Source organism: Acanthochromis polyacanthus, chromosome 24, assembly GCF_021347895.1.
Source record: "Acanthochromis polyacanthus isolate Apoly-LR-REF ecotype Palm Island chromosome 24, KAUST_Apoly_ChrSc, whole genome shotgun sequence".
Lineage (NCBI taxonomy): Eukaryota > Metazoa > Chordata > Actinopteri > Pomacentridae > Acanthochromis > Acanthochromis polyacanthus.
This window is the reverse complement of record NC_067136.1, coordinates 5,881,319-5,909,187: the sequence shown is the minus strand read 5'-3', so window position 1 is coordinate 5,909,187 and position 27,869 is coordinate 5,881,319. Positions and strand designations below refer to the sequence as shown.

Below are 27,869 nucleotides of genomic sequence, written 5' to 3'. Positions count from 1 at the left end.
TAATAACATAAACTAAATATAACAGCTGTATGATTATAACATAAATAAACTAAATATAACAGCTGTATGATAATAAAAATATTAAAACTAAATATAACAGCTGTATGTTAATAACATAAACTAAATATAACAGCTGTATGATAATAACATAAATAAACTAAATATAACAGCTGTATGATAATAAAAATATTAAAACTAAATATAACAGCTGTATGTTAATAACATAAATAAACTAAATATAACAGCTGTATGATAATAAAAATATTAAAACTAAATATAACAGCAGTATGTTAATAACATAAATAAACTAAATATAACAGCTGTATGATAACATAAATAAACTAAATATAACAGCTGTATGATAATAAAAATATTAAAACTAAATATAACAGCTGTATGTTAATAATAACATAAATAAACTAAATATCATAGCTGTATGATCATATAAACATGAATAAAACTGTTACCATGGTTATGTTTAACTGCTGTAACCATGGCTACAGTAGACTGCAGTTACTGTGATCCCAGTAAACTAATGTCAAATAAGCTGTTACCATGGTTACGTCTCACACATACATGAATACAGATAAAGGATCATTCCACTGATTTTCCTCTCGGCTGCTGCGACTGTGCAGGAAGACAGGTGCATTCTGGGAAACTGGAGAACCGAACATCCGCAGGACTTCTAGAGGAGAGTCCACCAGCAGGAGGAGACAACGTGTCTCTGACAGAAACTACATGTATGACACTCTGCACACGGTGAGGTCACAGCACACAGGTTCTTCCATCTGATTGGCTAACAAAAGACACAGGTCTGCTTATGCTAGACTGCTTCTGAAATGTCTGGACCAAGAGCTGGACTAAACCATCTACACCTGGACTAAACCAACTACACCTGGACTAAACCAACTACACCTGGACTAAACCAACGAGACCTGAACTACACCTGGACTAAACCAACTACACCTGGACTAAACCAACGAGACCTGAACTACACCTGGACTAAACCAACTACACCTGGACTAAACCAACTAGACCTGAACTACACCTGGACTAAACCATCTACACCTGGACTAAACCATCTACACCTGGACTAAACCAACTACACCTGGACTAAACCAACTACACCTGGACTAAACCAACGAGACCTGAACTACACCTGGACTAAACCAACTACACCTGGACTAAACCAACGAGACCTGAACTACACCTGGACTAAACCAACTACACCTGGACTAAACCAACTAGACCTGAACTACACCTGGACTAAACCAACTACACCTGGACTAAACCATCTCCACCTGGACTAAACCAACTAGACCTGAACTACACCTGGACTAAACCATCTACACCTGGACTAAACCAACTACACCTGGACTAAACCAACGAGACCTGAACTACACCTGGACTAAACCAACTACACCTGGACTAAACCAACGAGACCTGAACTACACCTGGACTAAACCAACTACACCTGGACTAAACCAACGAGACCTGAACTACATCTGGACTAAACCATCTACACCTGGACTAAACCAACTAGACCTGAACTACATCTGGACTAAACCATCTACACCTGGACTAAACCAACTAGACCTGAACTACACCTGGACTAAAGCAGCTTCACCTGTACTCAGGCGGTCAGACTGGACTGGGCCTGGTCAACACCTGGACTACAGATGTTCTTTCACCCTAGGTCCTGGGTTGTGGCGATCTGGATCAGGACCTGGATCAGCAACTAGATCAGGACCTGAATCAGGACTTGAATCAGCACCTTGATGAGGACTTGGATCCGGAAATGGATCAGCACCTGGATGAGGACTTGGATCAGCACCTGGATCAGCTTCCTCCAGCAGGGACGCTGAGGAGACGGTGGAATGATTTTCCTTCAGAGCTGCAGCCTCGCCAGTCAGGGCACATTCAGACCTGCACAGAAAACAGCCAGGTGAGTGCCAGGGTGGGCGGGGCCTCTTATCTGATGGGAGCAGGTAGAGGCTGGGGGAGGAGCTTGTTACCAGGGTGCTTGTTGCCGTGCTGCTTTCTGCAGGCCAGCAGGGCGAGAGACAGACTGAGCAGCAGGATCAGGAAGACGGAGAAAGATCTGCAGAGACAAACACACCAAACGTTAGCCAGAGCCAATCAGATCAGCCCATCCATCTGTGCAGCCAATCAGAGGCCGTCAGCAGTTAGGACAGGAGTTCTACCTGCAGAGGTGAACTAACTAGGTCTAGATTTAAAGAGCTGAAACACCAGACTGCTGCACATTCATTAGTTCAGACCCAAACCTAAGATCTGTCAAATGATTCACTGATTTTAGGTTTCAGATCTGAGAATTTTTCTGTTTTCACCCTAAAAAAAACCCAAAAACATCTTAACCAGGAAGTCATTTTAAGAGTTCATTATGATGAGAAATAAAACTTTAACACATCAGATTCTTTTGGAGAAATGAGGACCAAAGACTGGATTTCAGTGGAAACATGGATCCATCTGTAGATAGACAGTAGGAGCTTTATGGAGACACTAGACCGGTCTGGATGGAGCTTTATGGAGACACTAGACCAGTCTGGATGGAGCTTTATGGAGACCCTAGACCAGTCTGGATGGAGCTTTATGGAGACCCTAGACCGGTCTGGATGGAGCTTTATGGAAACCCTAGACCGGTCTGGATGGAGCTTTATGGAGACCCTAGACCGGTCTGGATGGAGCTTTATGGAAACCCTAGACCGGTCTGGATGGAGCTTTATGGAAACCCTAGACCGGTCTGGATGGAGCTTTATGGAAACCCTAGACCGGTCTGGATGGAGCTTTATGGAAACCCTAGACCGGTCTGGATGGAGCTTTATGGAGACCCTAGACCGGTCTGGATGGAGCTTTATGGAGACCCCAGACCAGTCTGGAGGGAGCTTTATGGAGACCATAGACCAGCCAGGATGGAGCTTCATGGAGACCATAGACCGGTCTGGATGGAGCTTTATGGAGACCCTAGACCAGTCTGGATGGAGCTTATGGAGACCCTAGACCAGTCTGGATGGAGCTTATGGAGAGCCTAGACCAGTCTGGAGGGAGCTTTATGGAGACCATAGGCCAGTCTGGATGGAGCTTTATGGAGACACTAGACCAGTCTGGATGGAGCTTTATGGAGACCATAGACCAGCCAGGATGGAGCTTTATGGAGACCATAGACCGGTCTGGATGGAGCTTTATGGAGACCATAGACCAGCCAGGATGGAGCTTTATGGAGACCGTAGACCGGTCTGGATGGAGCTTTATGGAGACACTAGACCAGTCTGGATGGAGCTTTATGGAGACCATAGACCAGTCTGGATGGAGCTTTATGGAGACCGTAGACCGGTCTGGATGGAGCTTTATGGAGACCGTAGACCGGTCTGGATGGAGCTTTATGGAGACCATAGACCAGTCTGGATGGAGCTTTATGGAGACCATAGACCAGTCTGGATGGAGCTTTATGGAGACCCCAGACCAGCCTGGATGGAGCTTTATGGAGACCCCAGACTAGTCTGGAGGGAGCTTTATGGAGACCCTAGACCGGTCTGGATGGAGCTTTATGGAGACCCTAGACCAGTCTGGATGGAGCTTTATGGAGAGCCTAGACCAGTCTGGATGGAGCTTTATGGAGACCATAGACCAGTCTGGATGGAGCTTTATGGAGAGCCTAGACCAGTCTGGATGGAGCTTTATGGAGACCATAGACCAGTCTGGATGGAGTTTTATGGAGACCCCAGACCAGTCTGGATGGAGCTTTATGGAGACCCTAGACCGGTCTGGATGGAGCTTTATGGAGACCATAGACCAGCCAGGATGGAGCTTTATGGAGACCCCAGACCAGTCTGGATGGAGCTTTATGGAGACCATAGACCAGTCTGGATGGAGCTTTATGGAGACACTAGACCAGTCTGGATGGAGCTTTATGGAGACCCTAGACCGGTCTGGATGGAGCTTTATGGAGACCATAGACCAGCCAGGATGGAGCTTTATGGAGACCCCAGACCAGTCTGGATGGAGCTTTATGGAGACCCCAGACCAGTCTGGATGGAGCTTTATGGAGACACTAGACCAGTCTGGATGGAGCTTTATGGAGACCATAGACCAGTCTGGATGGAGCTTTATGGAGACCGTAGACCGGTCTGGATGGAGCTTTATGGAGACCGTAGACCGGTCTGGATGGAGCTTTATGGAGACCATAGACCAGTCTGGATGGAGCTTTATGGAGACCATAGACCAGTCTGGATGGAGCTTTATGGAGACCCCAGACCAGCCTGGATGGAGCTTTATGGAGACCCCAGACTAGTCTGGAGGGAGCTTTATGGAGACCCTAGACCGGTCTGGATGGAGCTTTATGGAGACCCTAGACCAGTCTGGATGGAGCTTTATGGAGAGCCTAGACCAGTCTGGATGGAGCTTTATGGAGACCATAGACCAGTCTGGATGGAGCTTTATGGAGAGCCTAGACCAGTCTGGATGGAGCTTTATGGAGACCATAGACCAGTCTGGATGGAGTTTTATGGAGACCCCAGACCAGTCTGGAGGGAGCTTTATGGAGACCCCAGACCAGTCTGGATGGAGCTTTATGGAGACCATAGACCAGTCTGGATGGAGCTTTATGGAGACCCCAGACCAGCCTGGATGGAGCTTTATGGAGACCCCAGACTAGTCTGGAGGGAGCTTTATGGAGACACTAGACCAGTCTGGATGGAGCTTTATGGAGACCCCAGACCAGTCTGGAGGGAGCTTTATGGAGACCATAGACCAGTCTGGATGGAGCTTTATGGAGACCATAGACCAGTCTGGATGGAGCTTTATGGAGACCATAGACCAGTCTGGATGGAGCTTTATGGAGACCCCAGACCAGCCTGGATGGAGCTTTATGGAGACCCCAGACCAGTCTGGATGGAGCTTTATGGAGACCCCAGACCAGTCTGGAGGGAGCTTTATGGAGACCCTAGACCAGCCTGGATGGAGCTTTATGGAGACACTAGACCAGTCTGGATGGAGCTTTATGGAGACCCTAGACCAGCCTGGATGGAGCTTTATGGAGACACTTGACCAGTCTGGATGGAGCTTTATGGAGACCCCAGACCAGCCTGGATGGAGCTTTATGGAGACCCTAGACCAGCCTGGATGGAGCTTTATGGAGACCCCAGACCAGTTTTCTATTTTTATGTTGAAATAATGACAGCTCTGATCTCTGCTTAATCCATTCAATCATTTGAATCTACTGGAAACTGTTTTCCGTTTCTGGAGATATTCAACTCAGAAAGTGACTTCACTTTTAAGATGCTTTTATTTCCCGTCTATTCCCCCAGAAATATGAACTGTGCCATCCTCCTGCTGACAGATTGGAGTTTCTTCAGTGATTAGAGAATCAGCAGATTACAGGGGACTGAATCTTACATCACACTGAGGATGAGCCACGTGTCATGAGGAGAGACTGTAGACAGGAGGAGGAGGACAGAGAACAAGGAGAAGAGTCATGAGGAGCTCAGACAGAAAGCTTTCAGTTGACTGTGATGTCACAGGAAGCATGCTGCTTCAGGTGAGCTCACCTGGAGGTCCTGCAGATGTTGCCGTCATGGCGCTGGTGGTTTGGTTTCTGCACACAGAATCGGAGAACTTCGAGCACTCAACCTCAGTTTCCTGATGAGTAGCTGGAGGACACAGAAGACAGAACGATTGGACCACCGACCAGACCACAGAGTCCTGATCATCCAATAATCAGCCAATAACCAGTCAATAACCAACCAATAACCTGTCAAAAATCAATCAATAACCAGACTACAGAGTCGTAACCCTAACTAACCAATAACCAATCAATAACCAACCACCAACCAGACCACAGAGTCCTGATCATCCAATAACCAGCCAATAATCAACCAATCACCTGCCAATAACTGTAACTTTACAGGAATCTAGTTTCTCTTTAACTGAAATAATCATTGGTTTATTTTTGGTAAATGAACCTGAGCAGGAAAAGGAGAAAACTAGAAGGACATGAATTCATTTAGTAAAACTGTACCTGAACAGGTGAGTTTACCTGAACAGGTGAGTTTACCTGAACAGGTGAGTTTACCTGAACAGTCAGTGCAAGGTTGACACCGGATCCCCACCCCACCCCCACCACTACGGAGGGAACAGTTCTGGACCAAGAAGAAACCTGCAGGAGACACACACCATGAGGACAGACACGCACCATGAGGACAGACACGCACCATGAGGACAGACACGCAACATGAGGACAGACACGCACCATGAGGACAGACACGCACCATGAGGACAGACACCATGAGGACAGACACGCACCATGAGGACAGACACCATGAGGACAGACACACACCATGAGGACAGACACACACCATGAGGACAGACACCATGAGGACAGACACGCACCATGAGGACAGACACGCAACATGAGGACAGACACCATGAGGACAGACACCATGAGGACAGACACACAACATGAGGACAGACACACAACATGAGGACAGACACCCAACATGAGGACAGACACCCACCATGAGGACAGACACACACCATGAGGACAGACACACAACATGAGGACAGACACGCACCATGAGGACAGACACGCACCATGAGGACAGACACGCACCATGAGGACAGACACCATGAGGACAGACACCATGAGGACAGACACGCACCATGAGGACAGACACGCACCATGAGGACAGACACGCACCATGAGGACAGACACGCACCATGAGGACAGACACCATGAGGACAGACACACACAACATGAGGACAGACACCATGAGGACAGACACACACAACATGAGGACAGACACCATGAGGACAGACACCATGAGGACAGACATGCACCATGAGGACAGACACCATGAGGACAGACACCATGAGGACAGACACACACAACATGAGGACAGACACCATGAGGACAGACACACACAACATGAGGACAGACACCATGAGGACAGACACACAACATGAGGACAGACACGCACCATGAGGACAGACACGCACCATGAGGACAGACACGCACCATGAGGACAGACACACACAACATAAGGACAGACACCATGAGGACAGACACACACAACATGAGGACAGACACCATGAGGACAGACACACACAACATGAGGACAGACACCACGAGGACAGACACGCACCATGAGGACAGACACCACGAGGACAGACACGTGCCACGAGGACAGACACGCACAACACGAGGACAGACACGCACAACACGAGGACAGACACACACAACACCATGAGGACAGACACCATGAGGACAGACACACACAACATGAGGACAGACACCACGAGGACAGACACGCACCATGAGGACAGACACCACGAGGACAGACACGTGCCACGAGGACAGACACGCACAACACGAGGACAGACACGCACAACACGAGGACAGACACACACAACACCATGAGGACAGAGACACACACAACACAATGAGGACAGACATGCACCATGAGGACACACACACCTGGTTGACAGGGAGGACATGACGCAGCGTTCCGTCCAATCACCATCATCTCCAGCAGTAGACACACAACGCTCACCTGGAAATAGGGCTGCACAATTAATCGAATTTTCATCGCGATCACGATTTTGGCTGCCACAATTAAATTAACCTGATCGTTGGTGATATTTACATTTAAAATGTGGGCTCTGCTGCATATCTTATCAAGCGCCTTGTCAACCAGTAGTCAGCCAACCACCAGGAGGCGAACACATGGTTAAGGCTTCATTAAGCTGCCTAAATAACAAGCGAGCGCACCCTGCAGCGGCAGCCTCAAATCACTCAGTGGACTGGGCTGATGAGAGCGAGTCATGTTGAGAGAAGAAAGTACAGCAGCATTTGGAGATGAGCAGCATCATGGTGAGGAGCTGGTGCCTCCAAACGGATCAGCATCCATCTTCTGGACTTGTTTTGGATTCAGGGCAAGTGACGTTAAACAAGAACAAGTCGTATGTAAAGAGTGTAACAGAGTTGTCTGCCCCACACAGTAACACAACTAATCTGTTTAACCATCTGAAAAAACATCACAAATACGAGGAATGCATGAAGGCTAAAGCTAACGTTGATTCACAAAATCCCCGTCCGTGTCCAACGGCAACCCAGACAACCCTTACAGCGACCCTGCATCGGGCAACACCGTATCAGCTACCTCCCAAAGACACACAGAGATAACGGACGCAATATCGTTTAATTTGGCCAAAGACATGTGTCCATTAAATACAGTGAGCAACGAGGGCTTCAGAAAAATGGTCAAAATACAGGACAATAAATATGTGATCCCCTCGTGCAATTATTTCTCCAAAGTGTAATTGTTTCCGTTGAGTTGCACTTTGTGGTTGCACTCTGAATAGAACATTTTTTTTCCCATTTAGCACTTGGTAAATTTTAAATTCTTGGGCAAATTTTATTTTACTATTATTTTTCATTTATTCTTATTTAAAGTTTCATTTTGCACTGAAAACGCTTCATATATTGTTCGCTTAAAAGTAGTGCAATAAAAATACAGATATTTTCTGTAACATGATGAACAACCGTGATTAATAATCGTGATTACAATATTGATCAAAATAATCATGCAGCCCTACCTGGAAACACAATCTTCATATCAGACACACAACACCTGGTGGCTCTGTGTCTTTTTTTGTTTCCTAGCAACCAGGAAACAGTGCAGTGCCCCGTCTCCTGCACAGGCGTGAACTAACCGTGACGTCACCCGCTGGTTTCAACGGCGAGAAAATGAAGTCCGGATTTTGCTACTTCCTGGTCGCCGTTTTGGATTTTTTGGAGCCAGTGACGTAAAAAGCGTCATCAGACAGACGGGACCGGAGAGCAACTAGGGGCAGGATTGGCTGAGGACTCTCTTATCCCGCCCACATTTTACCGCAGAGGCTTCTGTTGCTGTCTATCAAGTATAGCCACGCCCCCTGGCTCCGCCAACTTTAACGATTTATTTAAAATTCAGTATTGATTTATTTTAAGATCGGCCACCTGATCTCTCATTTTGACCATGAAAACTAACGGGAAAAAAATCCTGAGCTGTAGAACATCAGTCTATCACATTTTATTTTTTCCAAAAATGAATTGGGGTCTATGGAGCAAAAGCTTTTTGGAGCCAACCCTAGAGGACGGCGTGATATTGCAAGTTTTTGACACTTCCGGGTTTGCTTCAATTCTGGAGCCAGATGCAACGTCCATCTTTATATACAGTCTATGTTCCTGCATACCTGAGGAGGCCCCGCCCCTCGGCACATCCCCGAGTCCAGATCACAGTCAACTTGGACCAGTAGGACCAGCTGGCTCTGTTTGTTCCCCTTTGAACCCGTTCTGGGGCTGCAGTCCGCCTGGTCTCAGAACCAGGTCCAGTTTGAAAAAGTGGAACGACCAGAATCAGCCGAGTGCACAACACCTGTCTGATACCTGATCAATAATCCCGCATCGGACCGCACGCTAACAGGTAACAGCTAACAGCTTACAGCTTACAGCTAATAGGTAACAGCTAACAGCTAATAGCTAACAGCTTACAGCCAACAGCTTACAGCTAACAGCTTACAGCCAATAGGTGACAGGTAACAGCTTACAGCTAATAGGTAACAGCTAACAGCTTACAGCTAACAGTTAACAGTTAACAGCTAACAGCTTACAGCCAATAGGTAACAGATAACAGGAAACAGCTTACAGCTAATAGGTAAGAGCTAACAGCTTACAGCCAACAGCTTACAGCTAACAGCTTACAGCCAACAGGTGACAGGTAACAGCTTACAGCTAATAGGTAACAGCTAACAGCTTACAGCCAACAGGTAACAGCTTACAGCTAACAGCTTACAGTTAACAGCTAACAGCTTACAGCCAATAGGTAACAGGAAACAGCTTACAGCTAATAGGTAAGAGCTAACAGCTTACAGCCAACAGGTGACAGGTAACAGCTAACAGCTTACAGCCAATAGGTAACAGATAACAGGAAACAGCTTACAGCTAATAGGTAAGAGCTAACAGCTTACAGGTAACAGGTAGCAGTTGGTGATGGGACAAATGAACCGAGGCATCGAGGCGTGTTTCGAGTAAAAGTGGGCGTGTCAGATGAAGCTTCGCTTCGAGGCTTGGGTCGCTTCTAAAAAAAAAGAAAAAAAAAAAAAAAAAAAAAAGCTTGGGTCGCTTCTGAAAAAGTCACGTGACCGATGACAAACGAGGCCTCGGTTTGTGCAGATCACGTGATTGGTTCGTTCAACGTATCGCTGTCCCATAAAAACGTTTCGAATCTCGAGCCACACTGTGGGTGTTGTTGGCGTTTGTGGAGAGAGGAGTGAGAGCGAGTTGTAGTTAGTGTTATTCAGTAAGTATTATTAGTTAGTATTATTCGGTGTGAAATAGCAGTAGCTGGAGGAGTAGGAGAAGTGTAGGAAGAGCAGCAGTTTAGATTATTTCCCAACTGCAGTGCTTTGATGTGAGGCATTATATATTTTTTTCTTTTACATTGGTTTATGGGTTGTGTAAAATTATGGGTGTTTGTGTGTCAGTTTTACCATTTGTAAATGTAACTCCTGTATTTGGTGTCTGCACCTTCTGTCACCTTCTTCAGTCACATGGGAACTAGACACTGACGTGTATGTAAAGAAGCCACTGGGAGCCACAGTTCTACAGCAGGGCCTGCAAAGCATGTGTTAGTTTCTGTGTTACCTATTCTGAAAGACAACATGTGTAAGTGAAATATGTACAAAAGTTTTATTATTGATAAAATGAGCTGTAAACTATACACTGGTGTTGGGTAATGATTAATTCATGTGATGGTGCATATATATATATATATATATATATATATATATATATATATTGTGCTGACAGTGATTTTACAAGAAAACACTGTAAGAACATTCAAATTCCTGCCAGTTCCATGTTTGTTGGTTATATCACAAATACTCTCTCACAGACGGAGCAAGGAAGAAAGAGGAAGTCCTCACCCGTGTGGGAGTATTTTGAGTTGACTACTCATAATAAGGTTTTTATGTGGGAAAACTCATAATATATTGGATACCTGCCATATATTGAACTATCAGTCCTAATATGTATGATTTTATTAAAGGTGAGGTGTTCCAAGGAGCTGGAGAAATATTGTCCAAAAAAAGAAACCACCTAAATCCCAGCTCTGTGGAATAATTCTCATATTTTTGAATAATATCAAATAAAATGCTGTCCCTACTTTAGTTTTACAATGGTACCACAAACACAGTCACAAAACAAAAAGAAGCACAAGCACATTTTATTTATGTCGCCTTTATTACAATTAAAAGTATCTAAACACTTTACAGAAAACCAGAACCTGACCTCAATCAAGCAGTCAAACTACAGATCTCAAATCTCTCCCCATTTTTTCCACTTTCCTCTCTATCTCTGCTGTCAGGAAAAACAGACACTATATTAAGTATATTATGTGTTTATTGGCATTATCATTTAAACACAATTCAAAGCTTCACATAGCAAAGCCAGCATGTCATTATAGGCACTCTGCCTGTTTTACTTTTATTTGTCCACTTGATGGCGCAGTAGAGCAAAAGAAGTACCATGAAGCTTCGAACCATGAGTGAACCAACTGGATGGAAAGCCTCAGTGCTTCATGAAGCTTCATCTCGCCATCACTAGTAGCAGTTCCTCACTCACCTGACGTCCGTCCATCTCTTCGTCTCGCGCAGATCAGACAGAGCAGAGACTCCTGCAGGCTTTTATGAGCGTGAGCCGCTCCCTGTTTATACGGTCACCATGACAACCAGCACGCCCCGACGTCAGACCAATACCGGAAGGGAGCAAAGCCGAGTGCTGAGTGTGTGTGTTTGTGTGTGTGTGTGACCTGTAGTTACCTCCGTTATCAGCTGAGTGTTTACAGTCAAGCCCTGTTACAAACACAACAGAAGGAAACACACACGTGCTGCACAGAAACATCAACATGTAACATCCTGGTCCTGGTCATGGTTCTGGTCCTGATTCTGGTCCTGCTCCTGCTTCTGATTCTGGTCCTGGTTCTGGTTCTGGTTCTGGTCCTGGTTCTGGACGTCTTGAAGCTCACTGAAAAGTTCTGATCTGTTAAATAAACTGCTTCAGTGAAATTATTTCCTGACTTCTCTGATTGGAGGTGCAGGTGAAGAACCTGATCTCCATGATCCGGTTCTACCTGGTCTAGTTCCACCTGGTTGGTTCTACCTGCTCTGGTTCTGTCTGGTCTGGTTCTTCCTAGTCCAGTTCCACCTGGTCTAGTTCCACCTGGTCTGGTTCTGTCTGGTCTGGTTCTATGTGGTCCGGTTCCACCTGCTCTGGTTCCACCTGGTCCAGTTCCACCTGGCCTGGTTCCACGTGGCCTGGCTCCACGTGGTCCAGCTCTACCTGGTCTGGTTCTATCTGGTCTGGTTCTATGTGGTCCGGTTCCACCTGCTCTGGTTCCACCTGGTCCAGTTCCACCTGGCCTGGTTCCCCATGGCCTGGCTCCACGTGGTCCAGCTCTACCTGGTCTGGTTCTATCTGGTCTGGTTCTGGTGATCAATAACTCTGATCACTGATCAATAACAGGGAGCTGAATGACTGTGAGCAGAAATGAGTGGAGTACTCCTCTGCTGGCACTAATCTGATTACTGCAGTACTCTGGCTGACCAGAGGGAACAGTAATCTGATTACTGCAGTATTCTGGCTGACCAGAGGGAACAGTAATCTGATTACTGCAGTACTCTGGCTGACCAGAGGGAACAGTAATCTGATTACTGCAGTATTCTGGCTGACCAGAGGGAACAGTAATCTGATTACTGCAGTACTCTTTCCTGACCAGAGGGAACAGTAATCTGATTACTGCAGTACTCTTTCCTGACCAGAGGGGCAGTAATCTGATTACTGCAGTATTCTGGCTGACCGGAGGGAACAGTAATCTGATTACTGCAGTACTCTTTACTGAGCAGATAGGGCAGTAATCTCATTACTGCAGTACTCTGACTGACCAGAGGGAACAGTAATCTGATTACTGCAGTACTCTTTACTGACCACAGGGGCAGTAATATGATTAAGATAAGATAAGATAAGATAGACTTTATTAATCTCACAAAGGAGAAATTTAACATTACAGGGCTCTTAGAAACAAAAACAGAGGAGTGCAAAAGTCACGAAAGTTACTGCAGTAGAAGGATGCTGAGTTTCCCACTGCCAGGCAGGAGGCCTAGAGGAAGACCAAAGAGGAGGTTTATGGATGTGGTTAAAGAGGACATGAAGGTAGTTGGTGTGAGAGAAGAGGATGCAGCAGACAGGGTTAGATGGAGGCAATTGATTCACTGTGGAGACCCCTGAAGGGAAAAGCTGAAAGGAAAAGAAGAAGAAGCAGTACTCTGGCTGACCACAGGGGACAGTTATCTGATTACTGCAGTACTGTGGCTGACCAGAGGGGGCAGTAGCAGCATGCTGTCTGAACTCAGACCTCAGAAGAAGAAGAAGCTGCAGAAGAGAAAAACAAAAGAAGAGTTCTGCTCCTCCAGGTGAGGCTCCTTCCAGGGTTCTGGTTCCGTTTCTGGTTCGGTCCGTTAGTTAGCCGCTGTCCGGTTCGGCTCCGGTTCTGTCTCCGTGCTCACCGGGTCCGGTAGCTGCCCACTAGCTGCTGAATGCTACCGATGCTCCGGTTAGCCTCCGGTTAGCCGCTAGCTGCTGCTGTTGGGCTAACGGTAAATAAGCTTCCATTATCGGACACGCCCTCGTCTGACCTCCGCGCGCTCTCAGTCCGCGTCCTCTGTGCCTCACCTGCGTCAGGTGAGTGTGAGGACAGAAACAGAGCCCCAGTGTCCCGGTGGTCCATAGCAGTGATGTTCTACCTGTGGCCCTGACTTCACCTGTAGTTGTGAGGACTAGATGCTGTCTGTGCTCAAAGCTGAGGTTACTCTGGACCAGACCGGTTCTGATGATGATCAGCAGCATCACTTCTGTCTGAATGTCCAACAGCATCTGCACTGATTTTATTCACAGGTTTTAGTCCAGCTTTCAACTCCCTCCACCCATCTCCTCATCCTAAACCTGAGACAGGTGAGTCTTCTTCTTCTTTTCCTTTCATCTTTTCCCTTCAGGGGTCGCCACAGTGAATCAATTGCCTCCATCTAACCCTGTCTGCTGCATCCTCTTCTCTCACACCAACTACCTTCATGTCCTCTTTAACCACATCCATAAACCTCCTCTTTGGTCTTCCTCTAGGCCTCCTGCCTGGCAGTGGGAAACTCAGCATCCTTCTACCAATATATTCACTCTCTCTCCTCTGGACATGTCTGAACCATCTCAGTCTGGCCTCTCTGACTTTATCTCCAAAGCCTCTAACATGTGCTGTCCCTCTGATGTACTCATTCCTGATCCTATCCATCCTGGTCACTCCCAAAGAGAACCTCAGCATCTTCACTTCTGCTACCTCCAGCTCTGCCTCCTGTCTTTTCCTCAGGGACACTGTCTCCAGACCAAACAACATGGCTGGTCTCACCACAGTTTTGTAAACCTTTCCTTTCATTTTAGCTGAAACTCTTCTATCACACATCACACCTGACACTTTTCTCCAGCCGTTCCATCCTGCCTGTACACGCTTCTTCACCTCTTTTCCACACTCTCCATTGCTCTGGACTGTTGACCCTAAGTACTTAAAATCCTCCACCTTCTTGATCTCTTCTCCCTGTAACCTCACTCTTCCACTTGGGTCCCTCTCATTCACACACAGATACTCCGTCTTGCTGCGGCTAACCTTCATTCCTCTCCTTTCCAGGGCAAACCTCCACGCCTCCAGCTTCTCCTCCACCTGTTCCCTGCTCTCACTACAGATCACAATGTCATCTGCAAACATCATAGTCCACGGAGACTCCTGTCTAACCTCGTCTGTCATCCTGTCCATCACCATAGCAAACAAGAAGGGGCTCAGAGCTGATCCCTGATGTACTCCCACCTCCACCTTGAACTCCTCTGTTACTCCTACAGCACACCTCACCACTGTCTTACAGTCCTCATACATGTCCTGCACCACTCTAACATACTTCTCTGCCACTCCAGACTTCCTCATACAAAACCACAGTTCCTCTCTGGGCACCCTGTCAGAAGCTTTCTCCAGATCTACAAAGACACAATGCAGCTCCTTCTGACCTTCTCTGTACTTCTCTATCAACATCCTCAAAGCAAATATTGCATCTGTTGTACTCTTTCTTGGCATGAAACCATACTGCTGCTCACAGATGTTCACCTCTGCCCTTAGTCTAGCTTCAGCTACTCTTTCCCATAGCTTCATCGTGTGGCTCATCAGCTTTATTCCTCTGTAGTTGCCACAACTCTGCACATCTCCCTTGTTCTTAAAGATGGGCACCAGCACACTTCTCCTCCATTCCTCGGGCATCTTCTCACTATCTAAGATCCCGTTAAACAACCCAGTCAGAAACTCTACTGCTACCTCTCTCAGACACTTCCATACCTCCACAGGTATATCATCAGGACCAAGTGCCTTTCCACTCTTCATCCTCTTCAATGCCCTCCTCACTTCATCCTTACTAATCTTTGCTACTTCCTGGTCCACAACAGTCACCTCTTCTACTCTTCGTTCTCTCTCATTTTCCTCATTCATCAACTCTTCAAAGTACTCTTTCCATCTTCCCATCACACTATTGGCACCTGTCAACACACTTCCATCCTTATCCTTTATCACCCTAACCTGCTGCACGTCCTTCCCATCTCTGTCTCTCTGCCTTGCCAACCTGTACAGATCAGTCTCTCTCCCTCCTTACTGTCCAACCTAGCATACAAGTCATCGTAAGCCCCTTGTTTGGCCTTTGCCACCTCTACTTTCACCTTACGCTGCATCTCCCTGTACTCCTGTCTACTCTCTTCAGTCCTCTCAGTGTCCCACTTCTTCTTAGCTAACCTCTTTCTCTGGATCCACTCCTGTACCTCCTCATTCCACCACCAAGTCTCCTTATCTCCTTTCCTACCAGATGACACACCAAGTACTCTCCGACCTGTCTCCCTGATCACATTTGCTGTAGTTGTCCAGTCATCTGGAAGCACCTCCTGACCATCCAAAGCCTGTCTCAACTCTTTCCTGAAAGTCATACAACACTCTTCCTTTTTCAGCTTCCACCATTTGGTCCTCAGCTCTGCCTTTGCCCTCTTCATCTTCTTCACCACCAGGGTCATCCTACACACCACCATCCTATGCTGTCTGGCTACACTCTCACCTACCACTACTTTGCAGTCACTGATCTCCTTCAGATTACACCATCTACACAAGATGTAGTCAACCTGTGTGCTCCTACCTCCACTCTTATAGGTCACCCTATGTTCCTGCCTCTTCTGGAAGAAAGTATTCACTACAGCCATTTCCATCCTTTTTGCAAAGTCAACCACCATCTGTCCTTCTGCGTTCCTCTCCTGGATACCAAACCTGCCCATGACCTCCTCATCATCTCTGTTTCCTGCACCAACATGTCCATTGAAGTCTGCACCAATGACAACTCTCTCACTTCTAGGGATGCTCTGCATCACTTCATCAAGGTCCAACCAGAATTTCTGCTTCTCCTCCAGCTCACATCCTACCTGTGGAGCATACCCACTAACAACATTGAACATCACACCTTCGATTTCTAGCTTCATGCTCATCACTCGATCTGACACTCTTTTTACCTCCAGGACATTCCTAACAAACTCCTCCTTCAAGATAACTCCTACTCCATTTCTCTTCCTATCTACACCATGATAGAACAACTTGAACCCTGCTCCTAAACTTCTAGCTTTACTACCTTTCCACCTGGTCTCCTGGACACACAGTATGTCCACCTTCTTCCTCTGCATCATGTCAACCAGCTCGCTACCTTTTCCTGTCATAGTTCCAACATTCAAAGTCCCTACTCTCAGTCCTAGACTCTTGGTGTTCTTCTTCTCTCTCTTCCTATGAACACACCTTCCTCCCCTCCTTCTTCGACCAACAGTCGTGAGTGTTAACCCTTTATTAATCCTCCTGCTGTCCTCATTTACAGGCATCAAAAAGTATTATTTCCTTGTCTAAAAAACATCCAAAAATTCAGCAAAAATCCTCAAATTTCTGAAAAATTTCAAAACCTTGAAGAAAATTCCAATAATTGCTAAAAAATTTCCCTTAAAAGTTTTATTTAAAAAAATCCCCAAAATTTGGCATGAAAATTCTTATAAATATTTTCAAAAAAAAGAGTAAAAATCTTCCCAAAAATCCCAAAAACATCTAAAGTGATTCCATACATATCAGTAAAACTTCTAATGTTTTCTTTAAGAACATTCACCTAAAAATCAACCGAAATTCACTGAATTTTGTTTGACTTTTATGTGAATGTTCTTCAAGGAACATTTTTAACATTTCTTTTTTTTCCAGCAAAAAATGTTCAAAGATTTCCCTAAAATGTTGAAAATGTGGACATCAGAAGTTTCACTGTGAAAATATGTTTTTTTTAAATCTAACTTTAGAACGGGTCAGTTTTGGCCCACAGGACGACACCAGGGTTAATCCAGTGGTGTTTTTAACCAGCTGAAGTCAGCAGCTTAGAATTAGTAGCACCCTGTCAGAGTGTAGATCAGTCAGTACAGGTTGTGTCAGCTCCACCGTTCTTTTTACGCTTTAATGAAACACCTGGAACCTTGTTCTTAGTTTTCTGATGATACCACCATCCTCAGAGGCTCAGCCCTTCAGCCTGATGTTCTGAAGCAGAACACTCTGAGATGAGCACCATCTCATCCTGGATGTTCAGAGAACTAAAGAGACGGTCTCAAACCTGGGATCAGTAGAAGACTACAGTCCTGCTGTCTTCCATGACCCACTGAGCAGCTCATAGAAGCATCTCAGAGTTCAGCTCTTCTAGCTGGACCGTCCATGAGAACAGCATGTCCTGTTTACGGTGTGGACAGCAGCATCATGTTCTAGTTCTATCAGGCTGTCCTGGAGAGCTCGGTCTGTTATGGGATGTCTGATCGTCACCATAAAGATGAAAACCAGACGGGCTTGTTTAGTGCACACGGCCATGAAGGAATAAATAACTAACAGATCCCTGCAGTCCGTCTATGAACAAACTGTTCTCAGACCAGAGGATAGTTACTGAGCGTCACACATCCTTTACTGAGAACACCAGCTGGTACTCAGTAGACGATACAGAGTCAGCACCTGCAGACTCAGCCTCTTTAAGAATGTATTTGTTCCAAACTCCATCAGATTCCTGAACTATGCTGCTGAGGACGGAGACTGTGCAGTCATTACACTGCATGACACTGGAGTCTCTAAGTAGCTTTTTCAGCATCAGACTGAGACACCCCCCCTGAAGAAGGAGCTATCACAAGTCATTCATTCCATCTGCTATAAGACTTCATAACATCAGCATCACTGGCTGATGGTAACATAAAACTGGACTCTGTCACATCATCCTTTATCACATAATCTGCAGTTCTTGCACTATTTGAGTCTTCTTGTACTTCACATCATTCCATAATCCACTTTTTCCATCCTACACTCCTGAACATATTGTGACTGTTATTATGATTATCATTATGTTGTTTAGTGTTGCTCTACTGTGTGATGTATGCTGTTGTAACATGGGAAATTTCCCCAGACACGGGGAGTAATAAAGGATTATCTTATTTTATAGCGTTATTACTGTGGTGATTTTTACTGTAGTGATTTTTACTGTGGTGATTTTTACTGTGATGATTTTTACTGTGATGATTTTTACTGTGGTGATCTTTTCTGTGGTCTATGTACATGTTATGTGTAATGTCGTAGGATATGTGCAGTACTATCATGTCATTGTTGATGAGATGGCGTTTATGGGACAGTTTCTGAGTCCAAGACAAATTTCACCAAGTGGGACATTAAACTATTGTAGCACTGAGCGGCGACTTAAGGCAGGAATGACGAGAGATCTTGCAGTTAATACCCCTGGCTTTATTGTCACCAATAAGCACTCAGGAACTCACACACACTGTACCGGCTCACAGGCTGAGGTCACTCCCCCAACAACCCCCCTGAGTCACGGTACAACGTGAAAACAATGAACACACAAAATGAACTCAGAACGTAGAATTGGAACAACTAAAAGCAACCAGTAATAAAAGAACGTCTTGAACACACAAATAACCCCATAAAACAATCCCAAAGAACACATAACTTCCCATGGTGCCCAGCAGTCCCCCCACCCAGAACACAGTCACTCGCCGCAGCGACCCCAGCAGACCCCACAGCCGCTACAGTATGTTGTAATAAGCTGTTTTTTACTGCTTCCTGACCAGTTTAAACTGGTTCCAGACCAGTTTAAACTGGTTCCGGACCAGCTTCAAGTGAGGAGCTGAACTCAGTGTGAGCTTCAGGCTGGACTAATAATAATATTAATAATAATAATAATGACAAACTGGTAATAAAGAGGACTAAACCTCACCTGTCTGACCAGCAGGTCGTCATGGAAACAGCGGTTACCATGGAGGACCAGGCTGATGTTGCCATGGTGAACAGGATGGATGTCCAGGACCAGACGGCTCCTCCAGACAAAGAGGTGAAGATCTCCTCCCGTCAGCCCCGCCGCCACGCCCTGGGGAGGCGGAGTCAGAGAGGAAAGAGGCGGGGCCCTGTGGAGAAGAGGCGGGGCCCGAAGCAGAAGAGGCGGGGCCAGGAAGAGGAGAAGGAGGGCGTGACGGTGAAGAGGACATGGAGCGGAGGGAAGCGGCGCTGGGATAAGAAGCACTACTGTGTGTTCTGTCGCCGGCCGCAAGTGAAGATCGCCAGACACCTGCTCAGGAAGCACGCCGATGAACAGGAAGTGGTCGCTGCCAGCGCCCTGCCCACAGGCTCCAAACAGCGCCACCTGCTGCTGGAACACCTGCGCTGTAGAGGCAACTACCTGCACAACATCGAGGTCAGCTCACCTGTCTGTCTACCTGTCTGTCTACAATTCTACAATTCTACAATTTCATTTAGCTGATGCTTTTTTCCAAAGCCACGTACAACACAAGCAAGAATTCAGACATAAGGAAAAACCTGTAGTGAGTGCAAAAAGTGCTTCAAGTGCGATTGGTCAAAGGTGTTGCCATCATGTCTACCTGTCTACCTGTCTGTCTACCTGTCTGTCTGCATGACTTAAAGTATTTCCAGCGTTTAGCTGGAAAAGAAAAAAAGACTACATTACGAATAGTAATCTACCAGTGGAATGAGGGTAATGCAGCTTTTAGAATAGAATCACTTTATTTATCCCTGAAGGGAAATTCAGTTGTCAGGGTTCTCATCTGTTTACTTTAGAGTTAAACAGTCTGATTGCTGATGGGAGAAAGTCTTTCTGAATCTTCCAGTCCTGCACAGATAGGAGCTGTCCTTTGGTGTTTCGTTGTTCTCTGAGGCAGATGTGAAGTGGATGATCCATGTTTGTCAGAATGGCCTCCATCTTTCTCAGTGTCCGTCTCTCCACCTCATCCTCCAATGAGTTCAATGTGATTCCAAAGACAGAGCAGCTTTTTTAATCAGTTTGTTCACACGCCTTGCATCCTTCTGTTTTATGCTGCCTCCCCAGCAGACTGCAGCATAAAACAGGACACCTGCTACCACAGACTGATAAAACATCTGCAGCATCTTACTGCACATGTCTAAAGATCAAAGTTTTCTGAGGCAATAAAGTCGGCTCTGGCCCTTTTTGTGGATGAAGTCTACATTTGTAGACCAGTCCAACTTATTATCAAGGTGGACACCTAAATATTTATATGATGTCACCCTCTCCATGTCCACAAGTGTTCACTGGCTGAAGAGGGGGTTTGGATCTGTGAAAATCTATGATCATTTCCTTTGTCTTTGAGGCGTTGAGTAGCAGCAGTTTTTGTGACTCCAGTCACTGAAGGCACTTATCAGATCTCTGTATTCAGCTTCATGTCCATTTCTGATACATGCCACCATAGCAGTGTCATCAGAGTATTTCTGAATGTGGCAGGACTCAGTGCTGTATTTGAAGTCAGATGTATACAGAGTGAACAGGAATGGAGCCAAGACTGTTCCTTGTGGAGCCCCAGTACTACTCATTAATGTCCCAGAAACACAGTTCCCCAGCCTGACAAACTGTGGCCTTCCTGTCAGGTAATCTGTAATCCATGAAACACAGGAAGGATCCACTCCCATCTCTGTGAGCTTGTCTTTGAGGATGGTGGGTTGGATGGAGTTGAATCCATTGATAAATCAAAGAACATGATTCTCACATAAACTCCAGGTTCCTCCAGATGAGACAGGGCACGGTGAAGCATGAAGAGGATGGCATCATCCACTCCAATGTGTTCTTTGTATGCAAACTGCAAGGAATCGAGTTTGTCTTTGACCTCAAGCCTCAGGAGACGTAAAACCAGCCGCTCCAGAGTTTTCATGATGTGTGAGGTCAGAGCAATAGGTCTGTAGTCATTTAGTTCAGCCGGACATTTGATTTTTGGTACCGGTACAGTACAGGATGTTTTCCATAGAGCAGGCACCCGCCCCAGCTGTAGACTCAGGTTGAAGATCCTGTGGAGAGGTTGACACAGTTGTGCAGCACAGTCCTACACAATGGAGACATGCAGGAGACGGAGGAGAAGGAGGAGCTAGAGTGGGGATTTCCATATGTTGAGGAGAAGAAGGAGGAGTAGCAGTGGAAGTAGGTGTGTCCACAGTGTCAAATCTGTTGAAGAACAAGTTGAGTTCGTCAGCTCTTTCTACATCACCCACTACTGGCTCCCTCCTCTTTTTATTGTTGTGTCCAGAGATGGTACTGATTCCTCTCCACACATCACGGATGTTACTGTGTTGAAAATTCCTCTCTATCTTCTTTTTGTATTCCATCTTTGCCACTTTCAGTCTCCTCTTCAACTCATGTTGCACTTCTTTGAGCCGTTCTTTGTCACAATCTCTAAAAGCTTGAACTACCTCCTCCTGCTGACCTGTCCAGGTGTTACTGTCACCTGGACTTTAACATCTGGAGGAACACGTCTGAAGTTAGGACTAGTTAGAGAGAACCTAAAGACTTAAAGGCAAGAAGTTCAGGATTAGGACTATTATGTTTCACTTTACACCCTGTGTTTACCTGTCTGTCTACCTGTCCTCCTACCTGGCTCCCTACCTCTTTACCTGTCTGTCTCCAGGTGATCAGACAGGGCAGTGGGGAGATCGTCCCGTGGCGTCAGCCCTCAGAGGACGTGGATGCCAGGAACTACCTGCCCTGTCCTCTGTGTCTGGGATTCTTCCTGAGGGCCGACCTGTGGAAGCACCAGGTGTCCTGTAGGAAGAAGCTGTCCATCGACCCGTTCAGAGATCCGTCCACAGAGACATCCTCTGACCCGGCCACAGGTATGTCAGAGGACACGCCCCCTGAGCCCTCAGACGTGCCCACCACGGAGCAGACCAGTGGTTCTGATGGAGGGTCCAAACGTCCCGGGACCTCTGACTCCGGAGAGGACCAGAACCCGTCCTCTGAACCGGCAGCCTCTAGGCCCAGGAAGAGGACCAGAGTCCAGGCAGCAGCGTCCCGCCTCCTCCCCATCTCTAGTGGAGCTTCAGAGAGCTGCAGTGAGATCCTGCACCGCATGAACCAGGACAACGTGTCCCACCAGGTACCCATGGATACCTGTCTGTCTGTACACCTGTCTGTCTGTACACCTGTCTGCCTGTACACCTGTCTGTCTGTCTGTCTGTCTCTCTGTCTCCCTGTCTCCTTCCCTACCTGGCTGTCTGTCTGTACACCTGTCTCCCTACCTACCTGTCTCCCTACCTACCTGTCTCCCTACCTACCTGTCTCCCTGCCTACCTTTCTTTCTGTCTCCCTACCTACCTGTCTTCCTGCCTGTCTCCCTACCTGTCTGCCTCTCTCTGTCCAGGCGAAGTCTGATTGGCTGATCTGTAAGTACGGTAACAAGCTGATGGGGAACCAGGACGGTCTCCAGAGGAGATACGACTACGTGAGCCAGAAGCTGAGGGAACTGGGTCGGCTGCTGCTGGCCGCCAAGTCCCTGGACTCTGAGGTCCAGAATCTCCAGGACCTTCTGGCCCCGGGCCGCCTCAGCCTGGCGCTGGCGGCCTCCAGGAAGGCGGCCGGGTACCGGTGGAGCCGTCCTCCTCTGGCGGTGAAGACCACGCTGAAGACCGTGTGTGAGATCGCCATTGGAGAGAGTCTGCAGGACGGAGACTGGGAGGCAGCGGCCAGGACCACCGATTTCTACTACATGCTGGACAGGGAGTGGGACAACCTGGGGCTGCAGAACCCCGGCCCAGACCCAGGTAGGACCAGAACCTTCTGCTCAGAGGGCCTTCAGAACGTCTGTTCAGAGGGCCTTCAGAACGTCTGTTCAGAGGGCCTTCAGAACGTCTGTTCAGAGGGCCTTCAGAACGTCTGCTCAGAGGGCCTTCAGAACGTCTGTTCAGAGGGCCTTCAGAACGTCTGTTCAGAGGGCCTTCAGAACGTCTGTTCAGAGGGCCTTCAGAACGTCTGCTCAGAGGGCCTTCAGAATGTCTGTTCAGAGGGCCTTCAGAACGTCTGTTCAGAGGGCCTTCAGAACGTCTGTTCAGAGGGCCTTCAGAACGTCTGCTCAGAGGGCCTTCAGAACGTCTGCTCAGAGGGCCTTCAGAACGTCTGTTCAGAGGGCCTTCAGAACGTCTGTTCAGAGGGCCTTCAGAACGTCTGTTCAGAGGGCCTTCAGAACGTCTGTTCAGAGGGCCTTCAGAGCGTCTGTTCAGAGGGCCTTCAGAGCGTCCGTTCAGAGGGTCTTCAGAACGTCCGTTCAGAGGGCCTTCAGAGCGTCCGTTCAGAGGGTCTTCAGAACGTCTGCTCAGAGGGTCTTCAGAACGTCTGTTCAGAGGGCCTTCAGAGCGTCCGTTCAGAGGGCCTTCAGAGCGTCCGTTCAGAGGGTCTTCAGAACGTCCGTTCAGAGGGCCTTCAGAGCGTCCGTTCAGAGGGTCTTCAGAACGTCTGTTCAGAGGGCCTTCAGAGCGTCCGTTCAGAGGGTCTTCAGAACGTCCGTTCAGAGGGCCTTCAGAGCGTCCGTTCAGAGGGCCTTCAGAACGTCTGCTCAGAGGGTCTTCAGAACGTCCGTTCAGAGGGCCTTCAGAGCGTCCGTTCAGAGGGTCTTCAGAACGTCTGCTCAGAGGGCCTTCAGAACGTCTGCTCAGAGGGCCTTCAGAACGTCTGTTCAGAGGGCCTTCAGAGCGTCTGTTCAGAGGGCCTTCAGAATGTCTGTTCAGAGGACCTTCAGAATGTCTGTTCAGAGGGCCTTCAGAACGTCTGTTCAGAGGGCCTTCAGAACGTCTGCTCAGAGGGTCTTCAGAACGTCCGTTCAGAGGGCCTTCAGAGCGTCCGTTCAGAGGGTCTTCAGAACGTCTGCTCAGAGGGCCTTCAGAACGTCTGCTCAGAGGGCCTTCAGAACGTCTGTTCAGAGGGCCTTCAGAGCGTCTGTTCAGAGGGCCTTCAGAATGTCTGTTCAGAGGACCTTCAGAATGTCTGTTCAGAGGGCCTTCAGAACGTCTGTTCAGAGGGCCTTCAGAACGTCTGTTCAGAGGGCCTTCAGAACGTCTGCTCAGAGGGTCTTCAGAACGTCTGTTCAGAGGGCCTTCAGAATGTCTGTTCAGAGGGCCTTCAGAACGTCTGTTCAGAGGGCCTTCAGAACGTCTGCTCAGAGGGTCTTCAGAACGTCTGTTCAGAGGGTCTTCAGAACGTCTGCTCAGAGGGCCTTCAGAACGTCTGTTCAGAGGGCCTTCAGAACGTCTGCTCAGAGGGCCTTCAGAACGTCTGTTCAGAGGGCCTTCAGAACGTCTGTTCAGAGGGCCTTCAGAACGTCTGTTCAGAGGGCCTTCAGAACGTCTGTTCAGAGGGCCTTCAGAACGTCTGTTCAGAGGGCCTTCAGAACGTCTGTTCAGAGGGCCTTCAGAACGTCTGTTCAGAGGGCCTTCAGAACGTCTGTTCAGAGGGTCTTCAGAACGTCTGCTCAGAGGGCCTTCAGAGCGTCTGTTCAGAGGGCCTTCAGAACGTCTGCTCAGAGGGCCTTCAGAACGTCTGTTCAGAGGGCCTTCAGAACGTCTGTTCAGAGGGTCTTCAGAACGTCCGTTCAGAGGGCCTTCAGAGCGTCTGCTCAGAGGGCCTTCAGAACGTCCGTTCAGAGGGCCTTCAGAGCGTCTGTTCAGAGGGCCTTCAGAACGTCTGCTCAGAGGGCCTTCAGAACGTCTGTTCAGAGGGCCTTCAGAACGTCTGCTCAGAGGGCCTTCAGAACGTCTGTTCAGAGGGCCTTCAGAACGTCCGTTCAGAGGGCCTTCAGAGCGTCTGTTCAGAGGGCCTTCAGAGCGTCTGCTCAGAGGGCCTTCAGAACGTCCGTTCAGAGGGCCTTCAGAACGTCCGTTCAGAGAGCCTTCAGAACGTCTGTTCAGAGGGCCTTCAGAACATCTGCTCAGAGGGCCTTCAGAACGTCCGTTCAGAGGGTCTTCAGAACGTCTGCTCAGAGGGCCTTCAGAACGTCTGCTCAGAGGGCCTTCAGAGCGTCTGCTCAGAGGGCCTTCTGAACGGTCTAAAGATGTTTAACTCTATCTCCGTCTCTCCTGCAGCTGCTCCAGAGGGAGGAACCAAGCTGAAGAAATGTCTGGTCCAGACCACCACCCAGAAGGACCTCAGACCAGAAGGTGAGTCCTGACCCGGTCCTGGTCCAACCTTAGACCAGAAGGTGAGTCCTGACCCGGTCCTGGTGGTTCTTCAGGGTTTAGGGATGGATCCGTTGATGTTCTCAGATCATTACTCCTGATGTCTTCATGGACCATTTCAGAGAACAGAAGAACAGAGACAGACCTGCAGGAACCAACGGGTATTGATCCGGATCGATCTATTGATTGATTGATAGACAGTCAGCAGGGTGTTTCTGCTGTTAGTGTATATTATTATAGATGTATTCAGTGTTTCCCCTCCTATATAAACGACGAGGCGGCCCGCCTCGCTGGAATAGGATATCGCCTCATTAAAATTTTGCCGACACTGCCGCCTCACTGGTCCGCACCAAAAAAAAAATAAGTAATGCTAAATATTAGAAAGCATTGACACATAAGTCCGGTATATTCGCCGCTGAAATCAACAGAATTTCAGCCTTTTCTCGCCGTGGGTGAAGACAGCAGACACATCCCTGTTGGTCGGTAACACTCAGTTCTCTATGACATCCCACGAGTTCGTGTTTCAAATGTCGGTCGTTCCGATTGGCGAACAACGAGCATGGCGGACAAGAAGCGGCAGCGCTCCATGGTTTCGTTTTTCGGGGCTAAAAGCAGGTGTGTATCACAGACATATGTCAAATTAAGGATCAAAACTATCGCATGTCATCAAAATAAAGTGAGCAACGCAGTGTAGGCATCGATCTCGCTTCCTTTACTGAGTTACTGTTCTGTTGTCCGCAGCGATACGAACTGACAGTGACTGTAAAAATGGCTCCAGTTAAAACATTTAGGCGACAAAACCCGTTCTACCCAACAAGACAAATGATTTCAACGGAATATAAAGTTCCTAGTTTCTTTTGATAAAATGATTTATAGAGTGCCTGAAATTACATCATTCAATGGCAAAACAAATTCTGTGTTCAAATTCTAGTTCTGTGTTCAAAAAGGGAACAGTTTTGAAAACAGAACTAACTCCTTCAGAAAACCAGTTGTTAACCCAGAGTTGAAGTTTTCTTTCACATTTTTAAGTAAAATGAAGGTCATGACCTTTTTATTATAAATAAAAATGAATTTGGTACCTAACATGTAGTTGTTTTTAGAAAAAAAGTAAAAGTCACCACTTGATTCCAGATTCAAGTCCTTTGTCGTCTTTTTCAAATGTGTAATAAGAACTGATGTGGCATTTAGGAATGGAGTGGAAATCTGACCAGAATATAACAGACTGGACTAGTTGACATGTTTGTTGACATGAGGACAAGTGGGTTTATATTTGTCAGATTTTCTCCCTATCACTAAGTTTTAGAAAAGAAACATGAAAATTTTATTTAATTTAGTTTTTGGAAATGGCTACAAATACAACAAAATGTGCTCCAAATTGTGCCAGAATGCCCCATTTTGCATCTTGATTTTCAAAGTTTTTCCAGGGGGGGCATGCCCCCGGACCCCCCAAGTTGCTTCGCACCTCCGGCGCAACCCACCACCTCACAGCCATTTAAACCCAGGGGAAACACTGCTGTTGATTGATAGACACACACTCAGCAGGGTGTTTGTGCTGTTAGTGTATATTATTATAGATCTATTGATTGATTGATTGATAGACAGACAGCAGGGTGTTTCTGCTGTTAGTGTATATTATTATAGATCTATTGATTGATTGATTGATTGACAGTCAGCAGGGTGTTTCTGCTGTACATCCTCAGTGATCAATAACATATATTATTACCGCCCGGCAAAACTGCGTTTTCCAGAAGGTATTGTTTTCAGCTGCATGGTCTTGCTTGTTTGTCTGTAACACTTTGGTTTCTGCGCGATAACTCCATAAAATATTGATGTAGCCTCACCATATTTGGTACACAGGTGTACCATAATAAGACACAGGTCAAGTTCACATTTGGTGACCGTGACCTCATTTTCAAGGTCACAGGAGTCATCTTTGTTGCCGGGCGGTCCAAGTTTGGTCAAACTTCTAGTTATAGATCTAATTATTTAGGTGTTTTTTTAAGCTGCCGTACGTCTCTAGTTTACGTGTTAATGTGACGTTTCTTAATAAATGTTATCTCTGGTTTAATGGATGTAATTAAAGGATGTGAGCTAAAAGTCCTGTCAGTGCTACAGGATGAATCTGATGGGATTTAACTCACTATGAAAAAATAAGAAGCTCCACATGCCACACATCATCACCTG

The 27,869-nt window shown here is 47.0% G+C and overlaps 2 protein-coding genes across 54 annotated transcripts; one reads left to right on the top strand and one right to left on the bottom strand.

Moving 5' to 3' along the window:
• Positions 1-298: 298 nt before the first annotated feature.
• On the bottom strand, positions 299-12,171 carry LOC127532694 (tumor necrosis factor receptor superfamily member 19-like). 50 transcript variants are annotated; one of them, XR_007940325.1, is made up of 10 exons: positions 11,678-12,171; positions 7,490-7,565; positions 6,089-6,172; positions 5,565-5,666; positions 5,413-5,449; positions 2,016-2,101; positions 1,577-1,926; positions 1,302-1,352; positions 1,069-1,108; positions 307-875 (listed from the first exon to the last, which is right to left on the bottom strand). XR_007940325.1 is itself a non-coding variant. In XM_051944721.1 (7 exons), the coding sequence occupies exons 1-7, from the start codon at positions 11,690-11,692 to the stop codon at positions 1,910-1,912; spliced, it is 417 nt and encodes a 138-aa protein (XP_051800681.1). In that variant the 5' UTR covers positions 11,693-12,171; the 3' UTR covers positions 303-1,909. The 50 variants fall into 50 exon arrangements, 1 of the variants encoding a protein (XP_051800681.1); XR_007940288.1 differs by adding an exon at positions 1,455-1,545 and having other exon boundaries at positions 299-1,423; positions 1,597-1,926; XR_007940314.1 differs by lacking the exon at positions 1,302-1,352 and adding an exon at positions 1,475-1,545 and having other exon boundaries at positions 300-1,281; positions 1,597-1,926.
• A 1,251-nt stretch (positions 12,172-13,422) lies between these two features.
• Positions 13,423-25,909, top strand: LOC127532691 (uncharacterized). Of its 4 annotated transcripts, none has more exons than XM_051944695.1 (6): positions 13,441-13,524; positions 14,006-14,062; positions 19,459-19,920; positions 22,151-22,618; positions 22,883-23,282; positions 25,593-25,909. In XM_051944695.1, the coding sequence occupies exons 3-6, from the start codon at positions 19,468-19,470 to the stop codon at positions 25,676-25,678; spliced, it is 1,407 nt and encodes a 468-aa protein (XP_051800655.1). In that variant the 5' UTR covers positions 13,441-13,524; positions 14,006-14,062; positions 19,459-19,467; the 3' UTR covers positions 25,679-25,909. The 4 variants fall into 4 exon arrangements, with proteins under 4 accessions (XP_051800652.1, XP_051800653.1, XP_051800655.1 ...); XM_051944691.1 differs by having other exon boundaries at positions 19,462-19,920; positions 25,593-25,908; XM_051944692.1 differs by lacking the exon at positions 14,006-14,062 and having other exon boundaries at positions 13,423-13,524; positions 19,462-19,920; positions 25,593-25,906.
• Positions 25,910-27,869: the final 1,960 nt, after the last annotated feature.